We start from the raw sequence: 21,632 nt of genomic DNA on the forward strand, positions 1-21,632 counted from the left end.
TCGCACAAACAGAAGTCAGCAAGGAATCTGCCAAGTGCCAACATGTCCCCCTCCCATCCAACTAAAATGTTGGGGGACCTACTGTTTCTTCCCCCCCCCCCCATAATCCGCTCTAGGTAGGGGGAATCAACTCGGCTTTCTAACATCGAAGACAGAGGGAAGGTGCATAAATTATCCAAAGAAAGAAATACTGATCGTAACGCGAAATATGTTGTCGGTGGTTTTATCTTAGCTGTGCTTTTGGGGTCTTTTTACTGTTTTGGACGCCACGGATTTCAGTTTTCTTTTAGACGTCCATGTCGACAGGTATTTTCTCTTTCGCTATATCAACTTGAGTCTACTGACGAATGCCCACAATCACACGCGCCATTCCCATGGAATTTGCCACTGCGGGGTCGGAGGTCGGAGGGGAATCGTCCCCCGAAACCAAAATGTTGGAGGAAGTGGTGTATCCGGAATAGGCCAGGAGGACATTCACATGGCCTCCCCATTTTATACGCAACATAATCGCTTTCGACCAATTTTGTGGCCTGAGTGACTTTGACCTGACTTTGACCCGAGGTCAGCACTCTAACTTGACCTCACCCAAGCTAAAAATTTAGCATTCGACGCGCCAGGACGTGAAGTACACGATGGTCTCTGCGGGGCTCTGTTTCGGCCAAAAAAGCGGCTCTGCCACCTTTTGTGGTAAGAATATCTACCAAAACCGAACACCTACTAAATAACAACTTGACCTGAGCTCAGAATTTACCAGCTGACCTTAGATCTTAAATTCGCAAAGCAATCGCCCGGCTCATAACGGTACATATATGTGTCGCTAACAAGCGTATACACATGTTTTCTTTCCGCGAGCCTCCTGCTCGATAGGGTGACACGGCAAGAGATTTCCACACCCTCCTTCTCGAAATTCGATAGGTCCGGCGCGAAGAATAAAATTGATGTATACCTACATAGGTGTCTGGATGCCTTGAAAACACAAGGCCTATCTACTCTACGACGAGGATCCATGGCAATATTGATTTATGGCCCTCATAAACGAAAACGGTAAACGTCCGATGAGCAGCTCATGCAAGTTACAATAATACCACTTAGAGGCACCCAGGAACATTGAATGGGGGGCCCTAATTCGGCATTCACTGCGAGGAGCGGCGCGCTGCAATCAGTCTTGTGTACAAACACAAGGTCTGAGACTTTCCGACACATAAAACGACGTGTGCAAAGCGACAAAGTGATGCGATGGAGATGAAGGAGCTGCGTCTGAGTAGTATTTGTAAGCACATACTAAAAAAAAAAATGCGGTGCCTGAACATTGGGAAGTAGGTAGGTAAGTACTTATGGTGTTAGTCGTGGATCTTCAAATCGATCAATTTCCAATATCTGCATGTAGGTCATTTTGTGCCAGCGAGGCATCTGTAGCAGAGCCGAGGAGCCGCGGGAGTGGTCGCAGACATTTGAATCAGTTCGCAGCACGGAATTTAGTCCCCCTCTTCCAGTGCCGTGACGGTGCAACATCGTAACAACTCGAGGCGTGAGCGTGTGCTGGAACATTGCACGGGGACCTAATTCGGCATCCACTCCCTGACCCGGCCCCCACGCATGTCGTCCAGCGGCAAACAGTGCTCCGAAGTCTGTAAGACTACTGAGGACGTAAGTAGTAAGTACTCTGGCCATTCTTCGCGTTCAGATCAAAGGACTCTGAAAGTAGGCAATGTCAAAATTTCCTGATGTGACATTTTCGGACCATTTGCCTATAGAAAAGCACTATGCGACGCCGCTGGAGACTTTCCAAAGAAGAGAAGGCCAGTCCCACGCCTGGAGGGTGCCCTGGGAGCGGCCGTTTGCCCGGCTGCGTAGTGCGTACTAGTGATGTCAATTATGGAAAATCGGAATACCGATACCAAACCAATTACCAACCAAAACCGTGGAGAAATGCCGAAACCAAACCAACTTGGGAACATGAGGAAAATACCAACATTTTACCGATTCCTTAGCCTCTTAAACATTAGCGAGGGTTCATGATACCAACAAAATACCAAACACATTAGGATTGAAATACTAAATACCGAGTTGGTATCGGTTTGGTATCGGTATACCAAAAAGTCGGTATCCGATTGACATCTCTAGTGCGTACCGTCCCCCCCCCCCCTAGTCATCGGCCAGCCGCCCGTCGGCTCGTCGGCCGACCGGCACCCGACCAGTTGGGCTGGCGGGCTTCGGAGCGCAGCCCGCCACCGAGCAGTGGGCGCCCATCGCACTCCATCCAGCTCCATCCAGAATTGCTGCTCCATCCAAGTGAAAAGGTGAGACGTGCGAAGGCTATCGTCTATAGAAGAATATAAATATGAACCACAGATCAGATAATTATTTTTGGTGAGCTAGGCAAATAGAAATAGAAAAACAGAAATAGGCATTGCGGAGATGTCTACTGAAAATACTCGAGGAGGCGAAATACCGGCAAATTGGTGAAACACAAATAGGTACAGCGATGGTAACCGAAGGTTTGTTGTCAATAGTTAAAACACTATTCTTTAGAATTGTGTTTTTCTATTGAAAAACAAATCTGAGCTCCCTGACAATTTGGCAAAAGCTGCCTGAGATCAGTACAACTTGATGCTCTTGAAAACGACTGGTCCAAATATTCTGATTTTTTCAGGATTTCTAGTGGGCCAGGTGATCTACGTTCTGGTATGGGTCTCCCCTCCGCGGACCATCTGGTGCACGTGCCACGTGACTTTAAAAATTCCCGTGTTAAGCCAATGGGGAAAATGAAAAAATGCGTTCCACGGCAGATTGCTCGAAAACGATCCAAACGACCCCCCATTTTCTTACATGCAGATCAACCACCATTCGGTGCACTACCCATGGGTATGTCGCAAAGTGGCCGGAAAAGTCCAGAACCACGTGCCACGTGCCGTTGAAAATGACCCTGCACACCGGAAATTGGGACTTTTGGTCATTTCGGCGCACCCATGATGCATACTATGGCGTGGGTGACCAAACAATGGGTGTCATCCGGTCGGCAACTGTTTAAGGTGTCGTCCAGTGGGCCAAAGTGGTAGTTTCAAACTTTTGGGATCCACCACTCTGGGGATTCTTTTTGACAATATACTTACGTTTCTTGGCGCAATGTTCATTCCACCCAGCCGGTCGTCAATGCGTTAGATGACCCAAATGACGATTGACCTGAAGGAAGTTGGGGGCGAGGAACACGCACGTGCCATCCGTTTTTTACTCGGGCGCTTTCATCTAGGAGATTTTTGCAGATACGTCAATGCGTTAGATGACCCAAATGACGATTGACCTGAAGGAAGTTGGGGGCGAGGAACACGCACGTGCCATCCGTTTTTTAATCGGGCGCTTTCATCTAGGAGATTTTTGCAGATATCTTTTTGATTTGTGAAAATGACCAGCCTAGCGGTATGCCAGCCGCTGATAAATTATTATCTTGCTGCGGCCGGGCGCTTATTTGCGGTGTTTGCGTTTGGCGGCTGGCGGGCGACTTTTAGTCGTTTTCGGTTAGCAGTTAGCGTCGGTGCGGTGCGGGCGGTTTTATTTTTTTCGGCGTTTCGGCGTTTTTTTCTGTGTGGTTTGCGGCGGTCGGGTGATTTTTTGCCGTTTGCGTTGGCTTTTCGGGCGTGCGTTTTACACGTTTTGCGGTGTTTACGTTTTGCGGCGGGCGGGCGTTTTGTGTTTTTTGCGGTGTTTGTCTTTGGCGGCGGGCGGGCGGGCGGGCGGGCGATGCGGGCGGTTTTCTTCTTTTTTTTTGCGTCGTTTGCGGTGTTGAATTTGTTTGCGGTTGGCGGGCGGTTTTATTGTTTTGCGGCGTTTTTGCGTTTTTTTATTTGCGGTTTGCGGCGGGCGGGCGTTTGTTTATTTTTTGCGACGTTTGCGTTGGCGTTTCGGGCGTGCGTTTTGCGCGTTTTGCGGTGTTTGCGTTTTCCGGCGGGCGGGCGTTTTTCACAATTCAAAGTCCAAACCTTCGGGCCACAGCGCTCCTCGAAAAGCGCTGCCCTCGAGTACTTACCTGAACAGTAAACCCGTCATGCATCTAGCACCACGTCAGCATTGCTTTGGGCCTTTGCTAGTGTAAACATGATTTTTTAGCATTAAGTTGCATATTTGTTGCGCTAAAAGCATATTTTTTTTACTGAACCTTTTCGGTTTCCAGCTCCCTTTCTGGACACTGCTGCCGATTCACCACAATAAGTGACGACTGATTGCTGCCGGCGGTACCCGGTCTGAGCTGGGCGGTATGAGGGCCGCTGTGTGGCTCTGTCAGCCGCTCCTGCTCTGCTCTCTGCTGACCGGAGCAGCGGCGTGCGGCTCCGCCTGGAGCGGCGGCGTGCGGCGACTGGTGTGGGACCTTCTGAGCGCCCAGGACGCGTCTCACCTGGTGCTGGTGCACGACCGATCACCAGTCGGTGAGTCACCAGTCGCAACCGTTCATCACCAGCCGGTGAGTCACCAGTCTCCACCCGCCGGTCACGCCAGTGAGTCACCATTTACCAGTCACCACTGTCCACCACTGACCGCCCACCCAAGAGTCTTCAGTCACCACTAATGCTCAATAACCTTTCTAAAGTTTTAATTTACCGCTAGCCCAGTTGAGCACGGGAGCAATCCCGATCACCAGGGCCCGAAGCGGGGGCTCTTTTAGCTTCTCGTCTAGCTACGTAGCACTAGCTAGAAGTCACGGAAAACAGTTCAACAAACGAATGTTTGTCCGGAAACATTTCTAACGTAGCTAAAAGTATTGTCACCAGTCACCACGTCCATTTATAAGCTAACTCAGGGTCGAGTAGTAGTGAACACATTTTATTTTCAATATTCCATTCAGATATTAACCCTCGCCGGACCTATTGGTTTTCTACGTACGCGTCGGCCGAGGGGGAGTGGGCGGGTACGACCCCCTCACCGTTTCGCCCGTGGTGGAGCCAGCGCGTCGCGAAAAAAGATAATGAGCGTGTGCGCCGTTACGAGACGCAGAGATTGATACCCGATTTTAAGGCCTAGGTCAGCCGGTGACCTCTGAGGTCAGGTCAAGTGCCCCAGGGTATGTACGGTTCCGTTTTTGGTGAATAACTTCGCAAAAATGGTCGCAGAGCCACGATTTTGGCAGTATCGTGTTCACCTCGCTCAGGCGCGTGGAATGATATACCTACTTTTTGCTTTGGTGAGGTCAACTTATTGTGTTGACCTCGTGTCACGGTCAGGTCAGCGCCTCCAGGTCGCGAAATTGATCGAAGGAGGTCATGTTGCATATGATTCGATTCGGCAGGTCTCTCTGAGTCGATTGGTGGCTTTTCCGACTCGGTAGCTCAATTTGATCGGGAGTTATTAACGAAGAACTAATACGGCCCTAATGACGTCATGAATGACGTCAAACAAGGTCAACATTGCAAAAGTGACGCATCGAATCTTGCAAGGAGTGCATGAAATCATGATTCTGTGTGCTTAAAATATTTGGAGATCGTTTCCGGCGCCAGAATAGCAGTTTTCATTTTTCCCCAATGACTTATAAGGGTGAGGTCACAAAAATGACCTCACCTCATATGACCTTTAAGAAAAATCCGAGATATGCTAGTTGTGAGACTCCTAATGGATAATAGGTCCTGCAGGTTTCATTTCCTTGTGAAAGCTCCTCTGACAGTGAGGGCGTTGCGAAGTTGCGACATCTGAAGACCGTGCAGAGGTTCACTTATGACGTCATAGGTCAGTGACCTGACCTGACTCGAAAATGCGGTTGGTGTTAGAAGATTCGGCTTGAATTAAAGGTCAGGTATATTAACCTTCCAGGCGGTGGGGGGGGGGGGCATTTTTTTGCCCCCCCCTTTAGTTTTTTCGATATCTCGAGAACCGCTGAGCCGATCGTCACCAAACTTTTAGTACTGGGTACCCTCCCGTGAATAGCTATTGCACATTGTGACCAAAATTTTTTTCCAAAGGCTTTGATAGGTTGGACGCTAATGACGTAAGAGTGACGTCATTTCTGCCATTTTCGACCAAAAAAAGGTTTCGCGAGAAGAGCTGTCAGGCCTACAACTTTAGAGATACAGAAAAATGTTTGAGACATACCTAAAAGGTGTAGAATTTAGAGGGCTACAAAACTGCTATCTCGGATTTTTGAAATTTTATTGATTTTGACCCCCAAAAATAAAAAATAGATTTTTGAACATAATAGCCGAAAAATCCAAAAAGATTTTTGAATTTCGAAAAAAAATCCGGAAGATATGTGATAGTCCCTACCGCCCTCTATCTACATACCAAATTTGAGATCGATACCTCTTTTTAGGCCAGGTTATAGCGAAAAAACTGTTCAAAATTAACCCTCGCCCGCACATGCCATTTTCCCATCCTAGAACGCACATGGGGGGGGGGGGTTGCCACCCCCCGCGCCATTTCGTTCCTGTTGGAGATAGAGCTTAGCAGTAAAGACCAAAAAGATTCTTTGGGAAGAGACGAATCCAATGATACCCAGTTTTACCTTCTCAGGTCAGTCATTGACCTTCCAGGTCAGGTCAAACTAAAAAATGTTGCTGTTTTGGGTCACCGTTGGATATCAAGTGCGCTGCTTATCAAATACAGATGACGTTGCTGTTTTCTGGTGCCAAGCCAGCTAGAACCTCTTTGTCACACTATCCGACCAGAATTTTGCTGCTGAGGTCATTTCAGGTCAAGTTAGGTCAAGGTCAATTATATGTGTTTGTATGTCTGTGTGTGGGGCGTTCCACGACAAATCGACAAGTGCCCTGCACCCTCATATTTTATTTTTTGCTTAAAATTGGTCTAATGGGTTGTGATGGGCGGGGAAGCCAGCTGTGGCAAGGATTTTTTTCTTCGAACAACGGTTTCCGAGATATAGCCTCGGGCAATTCCTGGAGTTCGCGCTGCAGCCTTATGTTTGGCGGCCTATAACTCAGAAACTATTGGTTTTTTACGATAAAAACTTATTATGGTTCAACTCACAATCAACCCACAAATATTTTGGCTATCCCGGATTTTCAATTTTTGAAAATTTTGATCACGTGACCTTTTGTCCTATTTTTCGAAGAGTGACCTTGATATTTTCCCCACTGAAAGTTGCAATTTGGTCTGATGACGATTAAAGCCTTATCAAGTGTCATTCATATGCGATAATAAAAAGAGTGGTTATCGCCCTGCGTTGACCTCAGGTCAGGTCATTTTTATGACCTGTCCATTATTACGAGCGGTAGCGACAGCGAGATCTCGAGAATAAAGCAAGATAGCGACAAGCGGTAAACGGTAAAGGGATACACACGGATAAGGTCTATAATTTTTACTGAGGTCATTTTCAGGTCAGGTCAAAGATGACGTCACAGGAGCTAAAAGGAAGTCAAAATAGCGGCACTATACATATATATGAAGTTTTTCTCGAATAACTTTCAAGGTATCCCACCCAGGAACAAACTAATAGCACCATCGTGATCCTCTCGTCGATCCGCATCGAAACTTATGTATGTTGACCTCGAAAGGTCAAAAGTTGACCTTAGATCACGTGACCAAGGTCAACTTTTGACCTTTCGACCTTTCGAGGTCAAAATACATATGTTTCGATGCGGATCGACGAGAGGATCACGATGGTGCTATTAGTTTGTTTCTAGCTAGGATACCTTGAAAGTTATTCGAGAAAAACTTCATATATATGTATAGTGCCGCTATTTTGACTTCCTTTTAGCTCCTGTGACGTCATCTTTGACCTGACCTGAAAATGACCTCAGTAAAAATTATAGACCTTATCCGTGTGTACCCTTTACCGTTAACCGCTTGTCGCTATCTTGCTTTATTCTCGAGATCTCGCTGTCGCTCCCGCTCGTAATAATGGACAGGTCATAAAAATGACCTGACCTGAGGTCAACGCAGGCCGATAACCACTCTTTTTATTATCGCATATGAATGACACTTGATAAGGCTTTAATCGTCATCAGACAAAATTGCAACTTTCAGTGGGGAAAATATCAAGGTCACTCTTCGAAAAATAGGACAAAAGGTCACGCGATCAAAATTTTCAAAAATTGAAAATCCGAGATAGCCAAAATGTTTGTTGGTTGATTGTGTGTTGAACCATATAAAGTTTTATCCTAAAAAAACCAATAGTTTCTGAGTTATAGGCCGCCAAACATAGGGCTGCAGCGCGAACTCCAGGAATTGCCCAAGGCTATATCTCGGAAACCGTTGTTCAAAGAAAAAAATCCTTGCCACAGCTGGCTTCCCCGCCCATCACAACCCCTTACACCAGTTTTCAACGAAGAATAAAATATGAGGGTGCAAATTTAATTTTTTATTTGTCGATTTGTCGTGGAACGCCCCGTGTGTCTGTGTGTATACTGATGTGTGCACCGATTGTTTTTGGGTCCATATCACATGAAATCATGATCTGAGAAGCTTTTACCAAAAATGCAGTCAAAAAACTTCACAAAAAGTAAATTCAGCTTGCCTAAAACACAATTATCTTAGATGACCTAGGTTGACCTTGACCCTGACCTTGACCCCTGTACATCGTCGAACAACATGTTCCATGATAGGTGGGAGGTAAGACTGGCAAAAAAGGCCGAAATCAGGGTGTCAAAAGCTCACAAGGCCCATGGCAAACGCAAGATGTTGAGAATTGGCCATTTGGGTCATGACATGACCTGAAAACAAGGTCATATCTCCGAAACCAAAAATCACAGAAACTTGAAATTTTCAGTGGACATCAAGAAAGGATAGACGAGCAGCTATACGAAAAATCAGCCTTCTAGCTCTAAAAATGTTGAGTGCAGAGCAGAAAGACTGCCTGGGGGGGTGGCAACCACCCCCCCCCCCCCCCCATGTGCGGGCGAGGGTTAATGACGTCAAATTTTCAAGCTCATTTTTTTTAGCAATTCTAGACCTCGTAGCGCAAAACAAAGATCACCATTAGACTCCCCGTGACGAGCTGCATCGAATCAATACCCATTTATTTTTATGCAAAAATATCAACTTTGAAATTTGACCTTTTTTACCTGACCTTGACCTGACCTCCACCAGAAAGTGACCCAAACCGTACCTGGTGGTCTTATAACCAACACTTGAGTTGGAAATGAAAAACTGGCCATAAAACATATGCATCACACAACCTTAGTCAAGTTGGGTTCATGTGGTGACCCTTGGTGACCTTTGGTGACCTGGCCTGTGACCTGACCTGGTATGACCAGTGACCTCTAATAGCAACATTTGTACTAGACAACTGACGCCGTATCGCTGATTTTCGACAAAATGCGTTTTACTCGGTGTTATAGCGCTTTCCCTAGAAACCCCGTGAACGGTGAAACATTTTATCTTTACCTGACCTGTGACGTCATAGGTGTCTCCGTGGTCAATAAAATTTGGTTTATTTCGACAAACTTGACAGGGCTATCGAACGCCGTTTGAATTTTCCGGATTCGTGCAGTAGTTTCGGAGATACGGGGGGGGAATGCCCCCCCCCCCCACCGCGCGGAAGGTGGCCGGGAGGCCCACCGCCTGCCGGGTTAAGTTTCAGCTTTCTATCGCCAGCGTGTTCGGAGCTATCGGGAAAAAAACTATGGGGGGGGGGGGGCGGCACCCACCCCCTCGGCCGGCGAGGGTTATATTTCAAATGGTTACTTTTTAGTGATCTCAGGTTCAATTGCTATGCATGTTTGTATTTTGTCTTGATATCTTAAGTTCTTTTTTTTTTGGCAACGGTGTTGAGGTTACGTTTGTGACTTTGAAATTTAGCTGCTTGCATAAGTTTTGCAACAATCAACCATTTGATGTCATTGTGGGCTATAATAGTATAATATAATAATATAATATAATATAATATAATAATATTATATGTTCAATACCTTGTTTCTGAAGACGTCAAATTCATTTGGAGGGAAGGTTAACTTTGGAGGAAGGTCATTTGGAATAACTTCAACATAACACATTTGGAGGGAAGGTTCTTCATTTCGCGCCTCTTCATATATTGAGCGTCTACGGCCAATTGCAGATGTTTGTCATAGGACCGTGAAACACTTCTTGGGCCCGTGCAGTCTAAATAAGCCATGAAACGACTAGTAGATCTCTGATTAATGTTTCTGAAGACGTCAAATTCATTTGGAGGGAAGGTTAACTTTGGAGGAAGGTCATTTGGAATAACTTCAACATAACACATTTGGAGGGAAGGTTCTTCATTTCGCGCCTCTTCATATATTGAGCGTCTACGGCCAATTGCAGATGTTTGTCATAGGACCGTGAAACACTTCTTGGGCCCGTGCAGTCTAAATAAGCCATGAAACGACTAGTAGATCTCTGAATATTGCCCACGTTGTTGCAATACGCTTTGCCATACGCAACATGCGCTGTTAAACGTATGTGGACATACGCTTAAACAGTCGCGTGTCCCTTATACTTACATCCTGTGGTACGTTTAGGACGTGGCCTGGCTCGTAAGTACAATGTGCATACCTATTTTTGTGACATTGTTGCTAAACTGTCGTATAAACTCGTAAAAAAACAATGCATGACACATCGGCCTGACGGAAACAAAGGCGATCTTATGGTAGCATTGAGTGTTGCGTGGTCGTCCATCTTCACCGAACAAATACAGCTGGCCTCAATGGGCTTTCCATCGCAGCAGCAAATGCTATAAAGAAATGTGAGTGGCGCAAACACGATGAGTTGTGTTTCCATGCACGATACTGGGAACCTGGGCAGCTGCCGAGTCTGCGTGCCTGTTGTCTGCACCTTTACCGGACGTGAGTACTGAGTGCCCGTGTCCGGCCGCTGATTAATGTTTCGGGGGTCACGATACTGCTGCATGCTGAAGACTCCCGTGTTGCAGCCGATGCCTTGTGGCCCTCCTGTTCGACCTGGTCGTCAGAGCTGCGGCGGATGGGGGTGTACCAGACTGTGCTGAGCACCTCCGCACCGCTGGAGCGACTGGACCGCACCGTGACCTCCCACCAGGGGCAGACAATGGTGCTGCTGGCCGCCGACACAGACACCAGCCTGGACTTTATCGTCAGGGTCAGTGGCGCTCCGTGGGTGGTTTGTGGGAGCACCCCGTTTGTCGCATTATGACCATATGCGGTCATAATGCGGTCAACTGTAGAGGTCATTCAGTAAGAGCTCAGCTTATGCGGTCATAATTCTGCAATGCCTTGACAACACTAAATGGTAATGACCTCTGCGAAATGTTTGGGGATGGCTATGGAGTCACATTTAATCAATGTCAGGATGATATAAGGGACCTCATATGCGATATGATGCACGTAACAAAGTAGCTTTTAGCAGATGCGTTGAAGTTTTTTCTTCTTCTTTTGCCGCCCCATTCAAAACGAAATGTGGTTCTAGATTATTTTCGACGCATACAATTCACAATATCCCCACTAAAACAGAAATGCGCATGATCAGAAGTGGCCACTGGCGACTGTTGACTCGGCGCGTCACCACATGCACGACTCACCTAATTCCACAGCTGAATGGGAGTCACCGCTTGGACGAGTCATTCCAGTTGCTGGTGCTGGTCAACGGGACCGACTACCGCGCCGCCCTCGCCGATTGGTACCTTCCAATCAACAATCAGGTAACGTTGGAGTCGTATTACCTGAAAGGCGACGGTCTGAAAGGTGTGATGAGGCACATTCCAAATCATTTTCTCTCTAAGTGAATTATAGCAACTATCTGTGCTAGTAGTTAGCACTCGCCGGCCACGGAAGGTAAGATTATGACTAGGTTGAGTCGTTGGGGTCAATGTATCGGGGAGAACAGGACTCAGTGTCACTAGTCTCGCAATCCTTTCCATTCCTGAGTGAAAACCTATACACTCTCTTCAACCGCTGCTGCTCCTTTCCAGCTGGTGCTGGTTGAGCTGTGGCCGGGCTCGGACGGAAGCCTGGACCGCGCTGACCTGCTGGAGACCTACCGTCTGAGTGTCAGTCACCCTGTCCGGTGGCTGCGGCTGGGCCGATGGAGCGCCTCGGCTAGTCTCTGGGACTGGACCGGAGAGTCCCTGTATGACAGACGCGGCGACTGGAGCGGTCTGACACTACGGGTGGCCACCAACCAGGTGGGTGGGGGAGGGAGAGGGGAGATAGAGAGAGAGAGGGAGAGGGAGAGGGAGAGAGAGAGAGAGGGAGAGAGAGAGAGAGAGAGAGAGAGAGAGAGAGAGAGTCAGCACGGAGAGCGGAGAGCATGGGCAGGATTTACAGCCGTTTTCCTTTCCCCGACTCCTTCCGTTGCCGAATGTCGGCCTCCTCGCCAGCGAAATAGCCGGTTATGCTGGCTTGTAGCCCCTGACCATCTGCTTCAGCAAATCGTTTCTGGCTCTGAGATGGTTAATATGTAAATGAAGGAGACTGGGATTGACGAAGGGCTATGTATTTGCCTCATTCATTTGTGATAAACAGTTGTTAATATTTGCTTATCTAGGAAAGACCTTACAAACGGCGGATGCCAAGAGGGTATTTTAGTTTTGCGCTTGACAATTGTTACGTTTCCCTTTTTCTTTTTAAAGGAAAGGAGTTACAAAGATTGTTGCCGCCTCGGTTTGCAGGATCCGCCGTTGATAAGTTTCGAGCCCGGCCCTCCTGACGACGTTGGTGGTTACGTCGGGACCGCCTGGAAGATTCTAGCAGACATTCTGCGCTTCAAGTCAGTTGTGATGCTCGTACATTATACTGAAGAAACGTTTTTGAACAATGAAGTTAGCATTTTCAGAATTGCTCCTATAGGGTCATGTAATTCAGTAGTACCAACGTGCTTATATGTGAAAAATCAATTTATGTTTGGGTGAATTTTAAGCGCTAAAGCATGGATGATATAACACTGGATTGGTGTCTCGTGGAAATTAACATTGGGATCCGCGACATTGGGATCAGGCCTGCCATCTAGCGAGAGAATTATCGTAAGTTAGGAGCAAGCCGAGTGAACGCCATCTCTCAGCATTATGACACACGTGGGTGTGGTGTGTTAGTTGGCTTGAAGTGCATATTCCGACGAGTTGGAGGTAATCTTACTGGACCTGAGACGACAAAAAATGTCTTAAATGCTTGAAAGCCAAAAACGTCGAAAATAAAATGCGTAAGACGGTGTGTATTGAAACGCCCAGTCCCATCGGCTTGTACGACCTTTTCTATGGTCATTTACTCACAATGGTACGGCAGTTTCACAATATGTCATACATATTTGGTAGGCTTATTCCTTCTTATCCGAATTTCGCCCGATTTTCTTCGTCTTAGCTAATGTTACGGCACGTGCCACGTGCCAACTTAGGGGTGTCGAAATTGTTCCTCATAAAGTAACTCCGCAATGGCTGGGCCCATTACAGTATAACTTCGTCAATAGTTAGGCACCCAGTGGCCAATGCATTTCCATGTGTCACTATGGGGGTGTTACTGCACGTGCGCACGTGCGGGGTGCCGCTTCCATATCTCAAGAACGGCTGGGCGGATAACACTCAAACTTGGTACACAAATGTCACATCGATGCTCGCACTGCATTGATCAGTGCTTACATTGGTGCAGAGTCGGTAAGAAAACGATGAATGCGTGGTTTTTATGCCTTTCTGTTCCAGCAGCTGATTGATCCGCAACAGGAGATCCTTGTTTGTGAAGGCTTCGTCTAGAGCTCCCTTTTCCACTCCTTGTTTAAAATAACATTAACAATGTACGAAGAAGATCACACACCAAAGTTGTTTTAGGCGGCTATCTTGGGCCAGGGCTGCGGAGTTGTGGTCAGAGCCAGCGGTTCTGTTCCGACTCGGAGACGGTTGATTTTTAAAAGCTGTAGCCGGAGTATATGAGTCGAACGTCACCGAAAAGTCATCGACTCCACAGACTTACCAGGGCTGCAGAGTCGGAGTCAGAGTCGGAGTCTGTGTGAATCGACAGTTCTGCCCGGAGGAGTCGGAGTCGATATTTGGATACCGGAATCGGAGTTGGAGCCAAAGTCACTGAAATTTCATCGACTACGCAGCACTGGTTGGGTCCTTTTCATAGACCGTCTTGAATGACATATTGAGCGGCATTGACGTTAGCAATTCCGTTTAACTTTTTCATTAGACTTATAGATAGTACTTACGTTCGTTTTGTTCTTTGATCAGACAATTTGTTTGATTTAGGCCAAGTAAAGACTCATGTGAAAAATAGCGAAAACGACACGTGCTGGCGAAGTCTCCAATAACTCCCTGTTTCACGATTTAATAGAGAAATAATGGAACTGTTCATCTTATTACTGATCCTGCACATAAATCTATTAATTTCTTCGCTTTTACTGACATATAAAGATAAAACCTTTTGAAAAATTGCACAACAAGCCTGCTACTACACCACACTCCCGTGTGTCACAATGCTAATCAGCGGCGTTCACTCGGCTTGCTCCTAACTTACGATAATTCTCCCGCTAGATGGCAGGCCTGAGCTCAATGTCGCCAAAAACTGCGAAGACACCAATCCATTATTATATCATCCATGGCTAAAGTAAGCCGATAAACTATCGCACACCAAGCTACACTGATTGTTACGAGCGAGCGAGCGCAGCGAGCGAAGTGAGTCTTTTCAATATAACGGAAAAATCTCAGTATGAGCGGCCCGGCCCGGCCCGGCCCGGCCCGGCCTGTAACGCTTTTGAGAGGCTTATATCTCAGCAACCGCTGGACCGATTGGCCTGCGGTCTTTTTTGTTGGGTAGCCCCATCCCTTCTACCCCGTAATTGACTACTTTTGATACATCTCAGTGACCGTCGTGGCACGTGCCACGTGAAAAGTCAAGGGTGTTCAAGCTGTTTTGCAAAAGTAGTGATTTTGAGAGGCTCATATCTCAGCATCCGCTTGGGCGATTGACTTGCGGTAATTTTTGTAGGGTAACAGCATCCCTTCTACCAAAGGTCAGATACTCTCGATCTATGTGAGGCACCCCCACTGCACGTGCAAAATACAACAATAAGAGGTGCCAAATTTGTTCCCATTTCAGTAACTCGGTAATTACTGGGGCGATTTCGCTGAAACTTGGCATACAGGTAGGCACCCACCAGGCAATGCATTTCCATGTGTTGCGGTTAGAGTGCTACTGCACGTGCGCACGTGCAGGGGGCGTTTCCAGATCTCGAGAACGGCTGGGCCGATTGCGCTCAAATTTGGTACACGGTTGGGGACCAGTTAGTAGGGTGCCGTGCAAAAGTCAAATTGGACCCCGTTTGCACGTGCGCACGTGCAGAATGCCGCTTCCAGATCTCAGAAACGGCTGGGCCGATTGCGTTCAAATTTGGCACACCGCTAGCGACCGGTTAGAAGGGTGCCTTGCGCAAGCCCGTTGGAAGCATCCTCTCGCCCTTCCGCACGTGCAGGGCTCACTATCTCGCTCGCTCGTTCTTCGCCCAAAAGGCGTTTTACTGGTAGATATCACTATCAGCTGTGTGTGGCAGCCCCGCACTCGCTGTCGATTTGCAGCCGACTGAGTCCCGTTCTCGTGTGGGCAGTTACACGACGCGCCTCTCTGTGGACGGCCAGTGGGGCTCCCAGCTGGGCAACGGCTCCTGGAACGGCGTGATCGGTATGCTGGAGCGACAGGAGGTGGACGTGGGCGTCACCACGCTGATATCCACCGCGCCACGACGGCGCGTCATCAGCTTCACCAGGGGACTGCTGACACTCAGGTGCGGACTGCTGACACTCATGTACTGACTGCTGACACTCAGGTGTGAACTCCTGACACGGAAGTGTGGGTAGCATCCCATGCGACATTTCTCTTGTAAATGAAGGGAGGAAAAACGGCATCACGACTAGGCATGGCTTAAAAAATGGCATTCAGGAAATAGCATGCGAAAGCCTAATCAAATACATTTACCTCGCTCACATCAACGGCCTGCATCTCCGCGCATATACATACATTTCTTATCAAGCTCAATGAGCAGCAAAACGCGTTCCAAATGCTACTGCAAATTCACTTAATTCCGTAGCGTGGATGAACCAATCACTTATCCAGACATTGCAGCAGCCTCTCTTCCGATCAATGCCGAGTTTGCCTGTTTACTCGGCTCTCTCGCCCCGCCCGGCCCGCCGTCAGGTACCGGGTGTTTGTGCGCCAGTCGTCCACGCTCGAGTACAGCTGGACCACCTACGTGGCCGTGTTCTCGCCGCCGCTGTGGGCGGCGCTGGTGGGCTGCGTGCTGCTCGGTGGCGCCGCCATGGCGCTGCTCTGCCGGCTGGAGCAGCGCCACCTGCCGCACCTGGCCGCACCTCACGGAGGCACCCACTGGCGGGACGCGGCCCTGTTCTGCATCGCCGCTCTCTCCCAGCAGGGTAAGGGTACCCTAAAGGCGTCCTGCGGCCGATTTCATAAAGCTTGGTAGTGTACCCTTTAGAAGCGGGCATTGGGCTCAGGGGAGGGGGGGGGGGCGTGTTATGCGCCAGTTGAATGCTTTCGTTTGTCTGGCACCGTATTTTACGGCATGCACTACCTAAATTAAAATTAATAGCATTATATGTTTACTTCCACATTTTGCTTTATGAAACAGTTTGGACGTAACATTCAGCAAAATGGGAGGAAACTGCCTCAATCGTATTTGACGCCGTTTTATGAAATCATCCGCAAGTGCTGGCTGCAACATGTGGATGGTAATCACATTACCTAATTATAGACAGGTGTCTGTATAAAGTCGCCAGCTAATTGGCAAACAGTGCGGTGTGATATCTGCTCACGCCGCTGATTACCGGGACTGTTCCCCCTTCTCTACGCGCCGTATTTTTATTAGTCGTGTACGTACATGCCTTATGCCTATACCCCTAACATGGAGGGCTTTCATGGTAGGCGCCTGACGCATGCTGTACCGCACTGCTCAGTATTTCATATACGAGTATCTGCCGCTAAATGTCTCCGACGTCAAACGCCTGACACATGCTGTGCCGCAAAACTCGATGCTTAGTTTCCCTATCGCTAGATGTCTCTAGCGTCAAACGCCTGAGACATACTGCGCCGCAAAGCTAAGCATTTCATAACCTCACCGCTAGATGTCTCTAGCGTCGAGCGCCTGGCGCATGCTGCGCCGCAGAACTCAGTATTTCATATATCTACCGCTAGATGTCTCTGACGCTTTGCGCCTGACTCATGCTGTGCCGCACTGCTCAATACTTCATATCCTTCCCGCTAGATGTCTCTGCCATCATGCGCCTGGCGCATGCTGTGCCGCAGAGCTCAGTATTTCATATCCTTACCGCTAGATGTCTCTGCGCTATGCGCCTGACGCATGCTGTGCCGTAAAACTCAAGGTACTTCATATATTTAACGGTAGATGTCTCTAGCGTCAAGCGCCTGGCGCATGCTGTGCCGCATGGCTCAGTATTTTACCCTCGCCGATCGAGGGGGTACCAGCGCCACCATAGTTTTTTTTCTCACGATAGCTCCGAGCTCACCGGCGATAGAGAGCTGAAACTTGGGCCCTTGGCATACCTGATCTTTGATCCAAGCCGCATCTTGTGACACCAACTGCGTTTTCAGGCCAGGCCAGGTCACTAACCTATGACGTCATAGGCGAACCTCTGCACGCTCCTCAGTTGTCGCAACTTCGCAACGCACTCAGTGTCAGGGAAACTTTCACAGGGAGATGAAACTTACAGGGTGTAGTATCCTCTTCAGGTCTCACAACCTGTACCCCTCGGATTTTTCCTAAAGGCTACATGAGGTCAGGTCGGTCACGTGACCTCTCCGTTATAAGTCAACGAAGAAAAATAAAAACTGCTAGTTTAGCGCCGGGAGCGATCTCAAACTATTTCAAGCAAACGGAATAATGGTTTCATGTACTCCCTGCAAGGTCCGATGCTTCACTTTTGCATTGTTGACCTTGCATGACGTCATTCATGACGTCACTTGGGTCATAATAATTTTTCGTCAATAACTCCCGATCAAATTGAACTAGCGAGTCGGGAAAGCCACCAATGAACTCAGGAAGACCTGCCGAATCGAATGATATATGATATGATCTCCTTCGACCAGCTTCATGACCTGGAGGGCGTTGACCTGAACTTGACCCCAGGTCAACCCCTCAAGTTGACCTCACCCGAACACAAAATAAATAATCCGTCGTGCCTGAACAAGGTGAACCCGATGACCCTAAAATCGCGGCTCTGCGACCGTTTATTTGCGAAAGCATTCATAAAAAACTGAACCCGTGCCTTGGGTCACCTGACCTGACCTCAGAGGCCACCAGTTGACGTGAGACCTTCAAATCGGGTACCAGTCGCTGCCACTCGTAACAGCGCACACGCTCATTTTTTCAGCGACGCTCTAGATCCATCGGGGGCGAAACGGCGAGAGGAGGTCGTACCCCCCTCCCCCCATCGGCCCACGCCCTTGGCCAATATGTAGAAAACCATTAAGTCCGGCGAGGGTTAAACAGACGACCCAATGCCGTATCTACAACTCAACAATTTATACATTAACCGTTCACCCGTTCCGTCGTTTCCATCTCCAGCATATTCAAACCAAACCCTTGTCCTCTACGCCGCAACCCCTGATCCGGGCTGGACAGTGGACAGTAACTTTATGTCATGTGAGCGGCTCCCATTGAAGCGCACCGCAGCTTCTGAGGAAGCCCACCCGTATCTGGGTGCAGAGAGTGCTGGGGGGGGGGGGGGGCTGGTCGGCCTGTCCAGCCCCGGCGACTCACTAGAGTTCCTGCCCAGACCAATGCCTCCCCCTAATTCCTATATCATCCTTCCGGCTCTGCAATGGTCTCATTGGACCGAAAGGGTCTAAACCAATAAAACAAAACAAACAAAAAATTTACCGTTATGTGTTTCTGTTGTTCAACGCCTGAACCATGCTGTACCATATAAAACATAACTTTATTTCCTTACCATACGAGTAAAGCACATTGGGGAGAACCGTCTAGCTTTGGGTAGATGTGACGTCTCACGCTCCTATTTCTGACATGCTTTTTGTTTGATGAGCAACGTCCATCTGTCAAGCCCCAACGGCGGAACAGCTGACGGAACTGATGACGTCACAGGTGTAAAGGACACCCCGGCGGGGCTGGCCACGCGGCTCTTCTTCTGGGTTTTCTACATGACGATGGTGACGCTGTCAGCCGCCTACTCGGCAACACTAGTGTCCTCGCTGGCGGTACGAACGTACCCGCTGCCCTTCCAGGACCTGCACGGGCTGGTACGAACCAACACACACCGACTAGTGCTGCCCGACGCATCTGCACTGCTCGATTTCTTCAAGGTGAGTCGGGATAGGGTATGTCCAGAGTATATAGAACGCAAAGGTATGTTAGTTGTTCTACGCATGGGCGACTCAGCCGGGAGTGAAGGGCAAAATCATGCGCCAAAGGCTGGCCCAATGTCCCAGTGTGCTATTGTGGATGCAAGAGATACAATTGTATTATTTGGTGAATCATCCCTGAATAGGTGATACTGAATTCACCGAAATGCTCACCTCATTCCCATTTCAGGATTCTCAAGTGCCTCTTCTTCAGGAAGTCTACAGAAGTCATTCAGTTGTGTTGGGGTCCGTAACTAATGGCGTGGAGCAGCTGTTGAGGGGAGAGAACGTTGCCGTCTTCTCGACATACTTCGGTGAGCATCCTTACCATCCTGCTAGCTAAATACTGTCCTGCTTTGCCAGAAACCCAGGCTGGTTCTGTGTTATGCCAGTTGGTACTGCGAAGTCTTTGCTCATGCCACCCTCGGTCAGGCAGTGTCGACCTACGTGGCTCAAGCTCTAGGTGGCTCCATCAAACAACAAGCATGCTAACAAACAATCTTAATCAGCGTCTTCTTTATAAGAACTTGTGAACTTTGTTAGTTTTTTTAACTTGTGAAGTCGTGAAATCATACAGCTTCGCGGCTTCTGTTGCGCTGCGCGCATCCAGCTGTCACCTTTGTTGCACCATTGCAGGCCCCAACCATAAGCCCTGCAGCATGGTCGACCTCGGTAATGACTACATGATCTGCAGGCGTCGCTGGCGCTTCAGCGGCACTCGCCTTACCGGGCTTTCTTTGACTACCAGTGAGTCTCTAAATGTTGGCGGCTGACATAAAGCCAGTCTTAAATCTGTGAGAGCACTTGTTGGATAATGACTTATGAGCACATATCTACCGCAGCAACATGACAGGTGCTGCACACACATATAATCTTTCTTTGAACTGAAAATGCAAATAAGCCTATACTGTACTTACAATGAAGCAAAAGGCTCAATCAATGTTTTTGCTAAAGCAAGCAAGCCCACGCGTAAACTCTTGACCAGTCATTCTTTTGTGAGTCGTGACAACATACACTCAGAAGCTAACAGCTGCTCAAACACCCGATGCTCGCAGTATAAGTAACGAACGTCTCTCGTCCCGCTCCGACAGCTTGGCACGGATGCGGGAGCTGGGAATTCTGGATCAGCTGAACGGAAGGTTTCTAAGCTTGCCGAGAAAGGCCTGCAAGAGCAGCGACTCACAGGTATTTACAGTTGAGTGTACATTTGAGTAGATATGCACTCAACTTGAGTGCATATTTACCAACGCACGTGTGCATTGTGCAATGACATGCTAAATAAAGATAATCTAAAAGTTCGTCGACCCCTAAACACTGGAACGAAATATCGTGATGGTTATGCGTCGCAATTTGTCTCTGGTCGTTATTTACATAAAACACATCTGAATATATCTTGTATTTTGTTTAAAAAAATAAATGCAAGACAGTCTTTAAAACCACAGACCATTGCGTGCTGTGTATGTGACTGGCTGATGGGTTGGACACACCGGTGACTGGTTGTGATGTTATTGTCACCGCTCTACCTGTCTCTCCACAGGGCCTGTCGCTGTCGTCCGTCTTCTCAGCGTTTGTTTTCCTAGCGACTGCGACACTCGCCAGTGTGGTCGGCCTTGCTGTCGAGCATCTGTACGTCCGCCATCACAACAACCGTACGCCCAATTGATGACTGCCATTCGTGATATTTTGTTGTCGTTTGAATGTCTACGAAATATATATTTAAATCACCGTAGCGAATGTCGAGGCATTACAATGGAAAACATGAAGCTGTATGCCGCAATGTATCTCAGATGCGTTTTATGTAAGCAGGTATTATACCCAAACGAATCGAGATGATCATTCTTCTATAATCATTAGTTATTCGAATTTTTTATTTCTAATAATTATTTTATACCCACCTCCGTGCTTTGCGTCAGACTTCCTTGGTTTATTACTTGACCTGCCAAATGGTTAGGATTTTGGACGAGCCTGCTCGCGGAGGCTGGTTATATAACTAGAGTTGGATTCCTTGAGTGATTGATTTTAAGCCAAAATGAGTCATAATTCACTCAGAAGTATGGTTATTAACTTGCCGTCTTAATTTGAATCGCTTTGATAATAATTTGCTTCCCGAGTTCTCCATCGGTAATAAGCTATGAGACTGCCTTTGGATTGTATCGGAATAATTACTGCAACGTTTTAACACTTAGCAGCTAATTTGATTATGATAAGAGATGCTATTACTGATAGTATGATTATGATAATGATTGATTATGGTAATACTGATCTATGCCATCAAAACCCAATCCGATTTTACACGACGGCTAATAATAGCATAATACTGATAATAGCGTAATAAAAGCTATACGTTATGTGCATACAGTCTCATATCGTGTGTTATCCAAGTTA

General features: G+C 47.8%; 2 protein-coding genes across 2 annotated transcripts; both read left to right on the plus strand.

Moving 5' to 3' along the window:
* The first annotated feature begins 4,237 nt into the window (after positions 1 to 4,237).
* On the plus strand, positions 4,238 to 17,203 carry LOC122386085. Its single transcript, XM_043374896.1, has 8 exons — positions 4,238 to 4,421; positions 10,829 to 11,013; positions 11,465 to 11,572; positions 11,843 to 12,055; positions 12,542 to 12,639; positions 15,463 to 15,639; positions 16,050 to 16,285; positions 17,175 to 17,203. Exons 1-8 carry the CDS (start codon positions 4,253 to 4,255, stop codon positions 17,201 to 17,203), a joined length of 1,215 nt encoding a protein of 404 aa, XP_043230831.1. The 5' UTR covers positions 4,238 to 4,252.
* Positions 17,204 to 19,050: 1,847 nt separating this feature from the next.
* On the plus strand, positions 19,051 to 20,919 carry LOC122386108. Its single transcript, XM_043374962.1, has 5 exons — positions 19,051 to 19,208; positions 19,438 to 19,561; positions 19,884 to 19,994; positions 20,339 to 20,432; positions 20,785 to 20,919. Exons 1-4 carry the CDS (start codon positions 19,053 to 19,055, stop codon positions 20,377 to 20,379), a joined length of 432 nt encoding a protein of 143 aa, XP_043230897.1. The 5' UTR covers positions 19,051 to 19,052; the 3' UTR covers positions 20,380 to 20,432; positions 20,785 to 20,919.
* Positions 20,920 to 21,632: the final 713 nt, after the last annotated feature.

The sequence above is a fragment of the Amphibalanus amphitrite genome, unplaced genomic scaffold (genome assembly GCF_019059575.1).
Source record: "Amphibalanus amphitrite isolate SeventyFive unplaced genomic scaffold, NRLGWU_Aamphi_draft 000240F_arrow, whole genome shotgun sequence".
Taxonomy (NCBI): domain Eukaryota; kingdom Metazoa; phylum Arthropoda; class Thecostraca; order Balanomorpha; family Balanidae; genus Amphibalanus; species Amphibalanus amphitrite.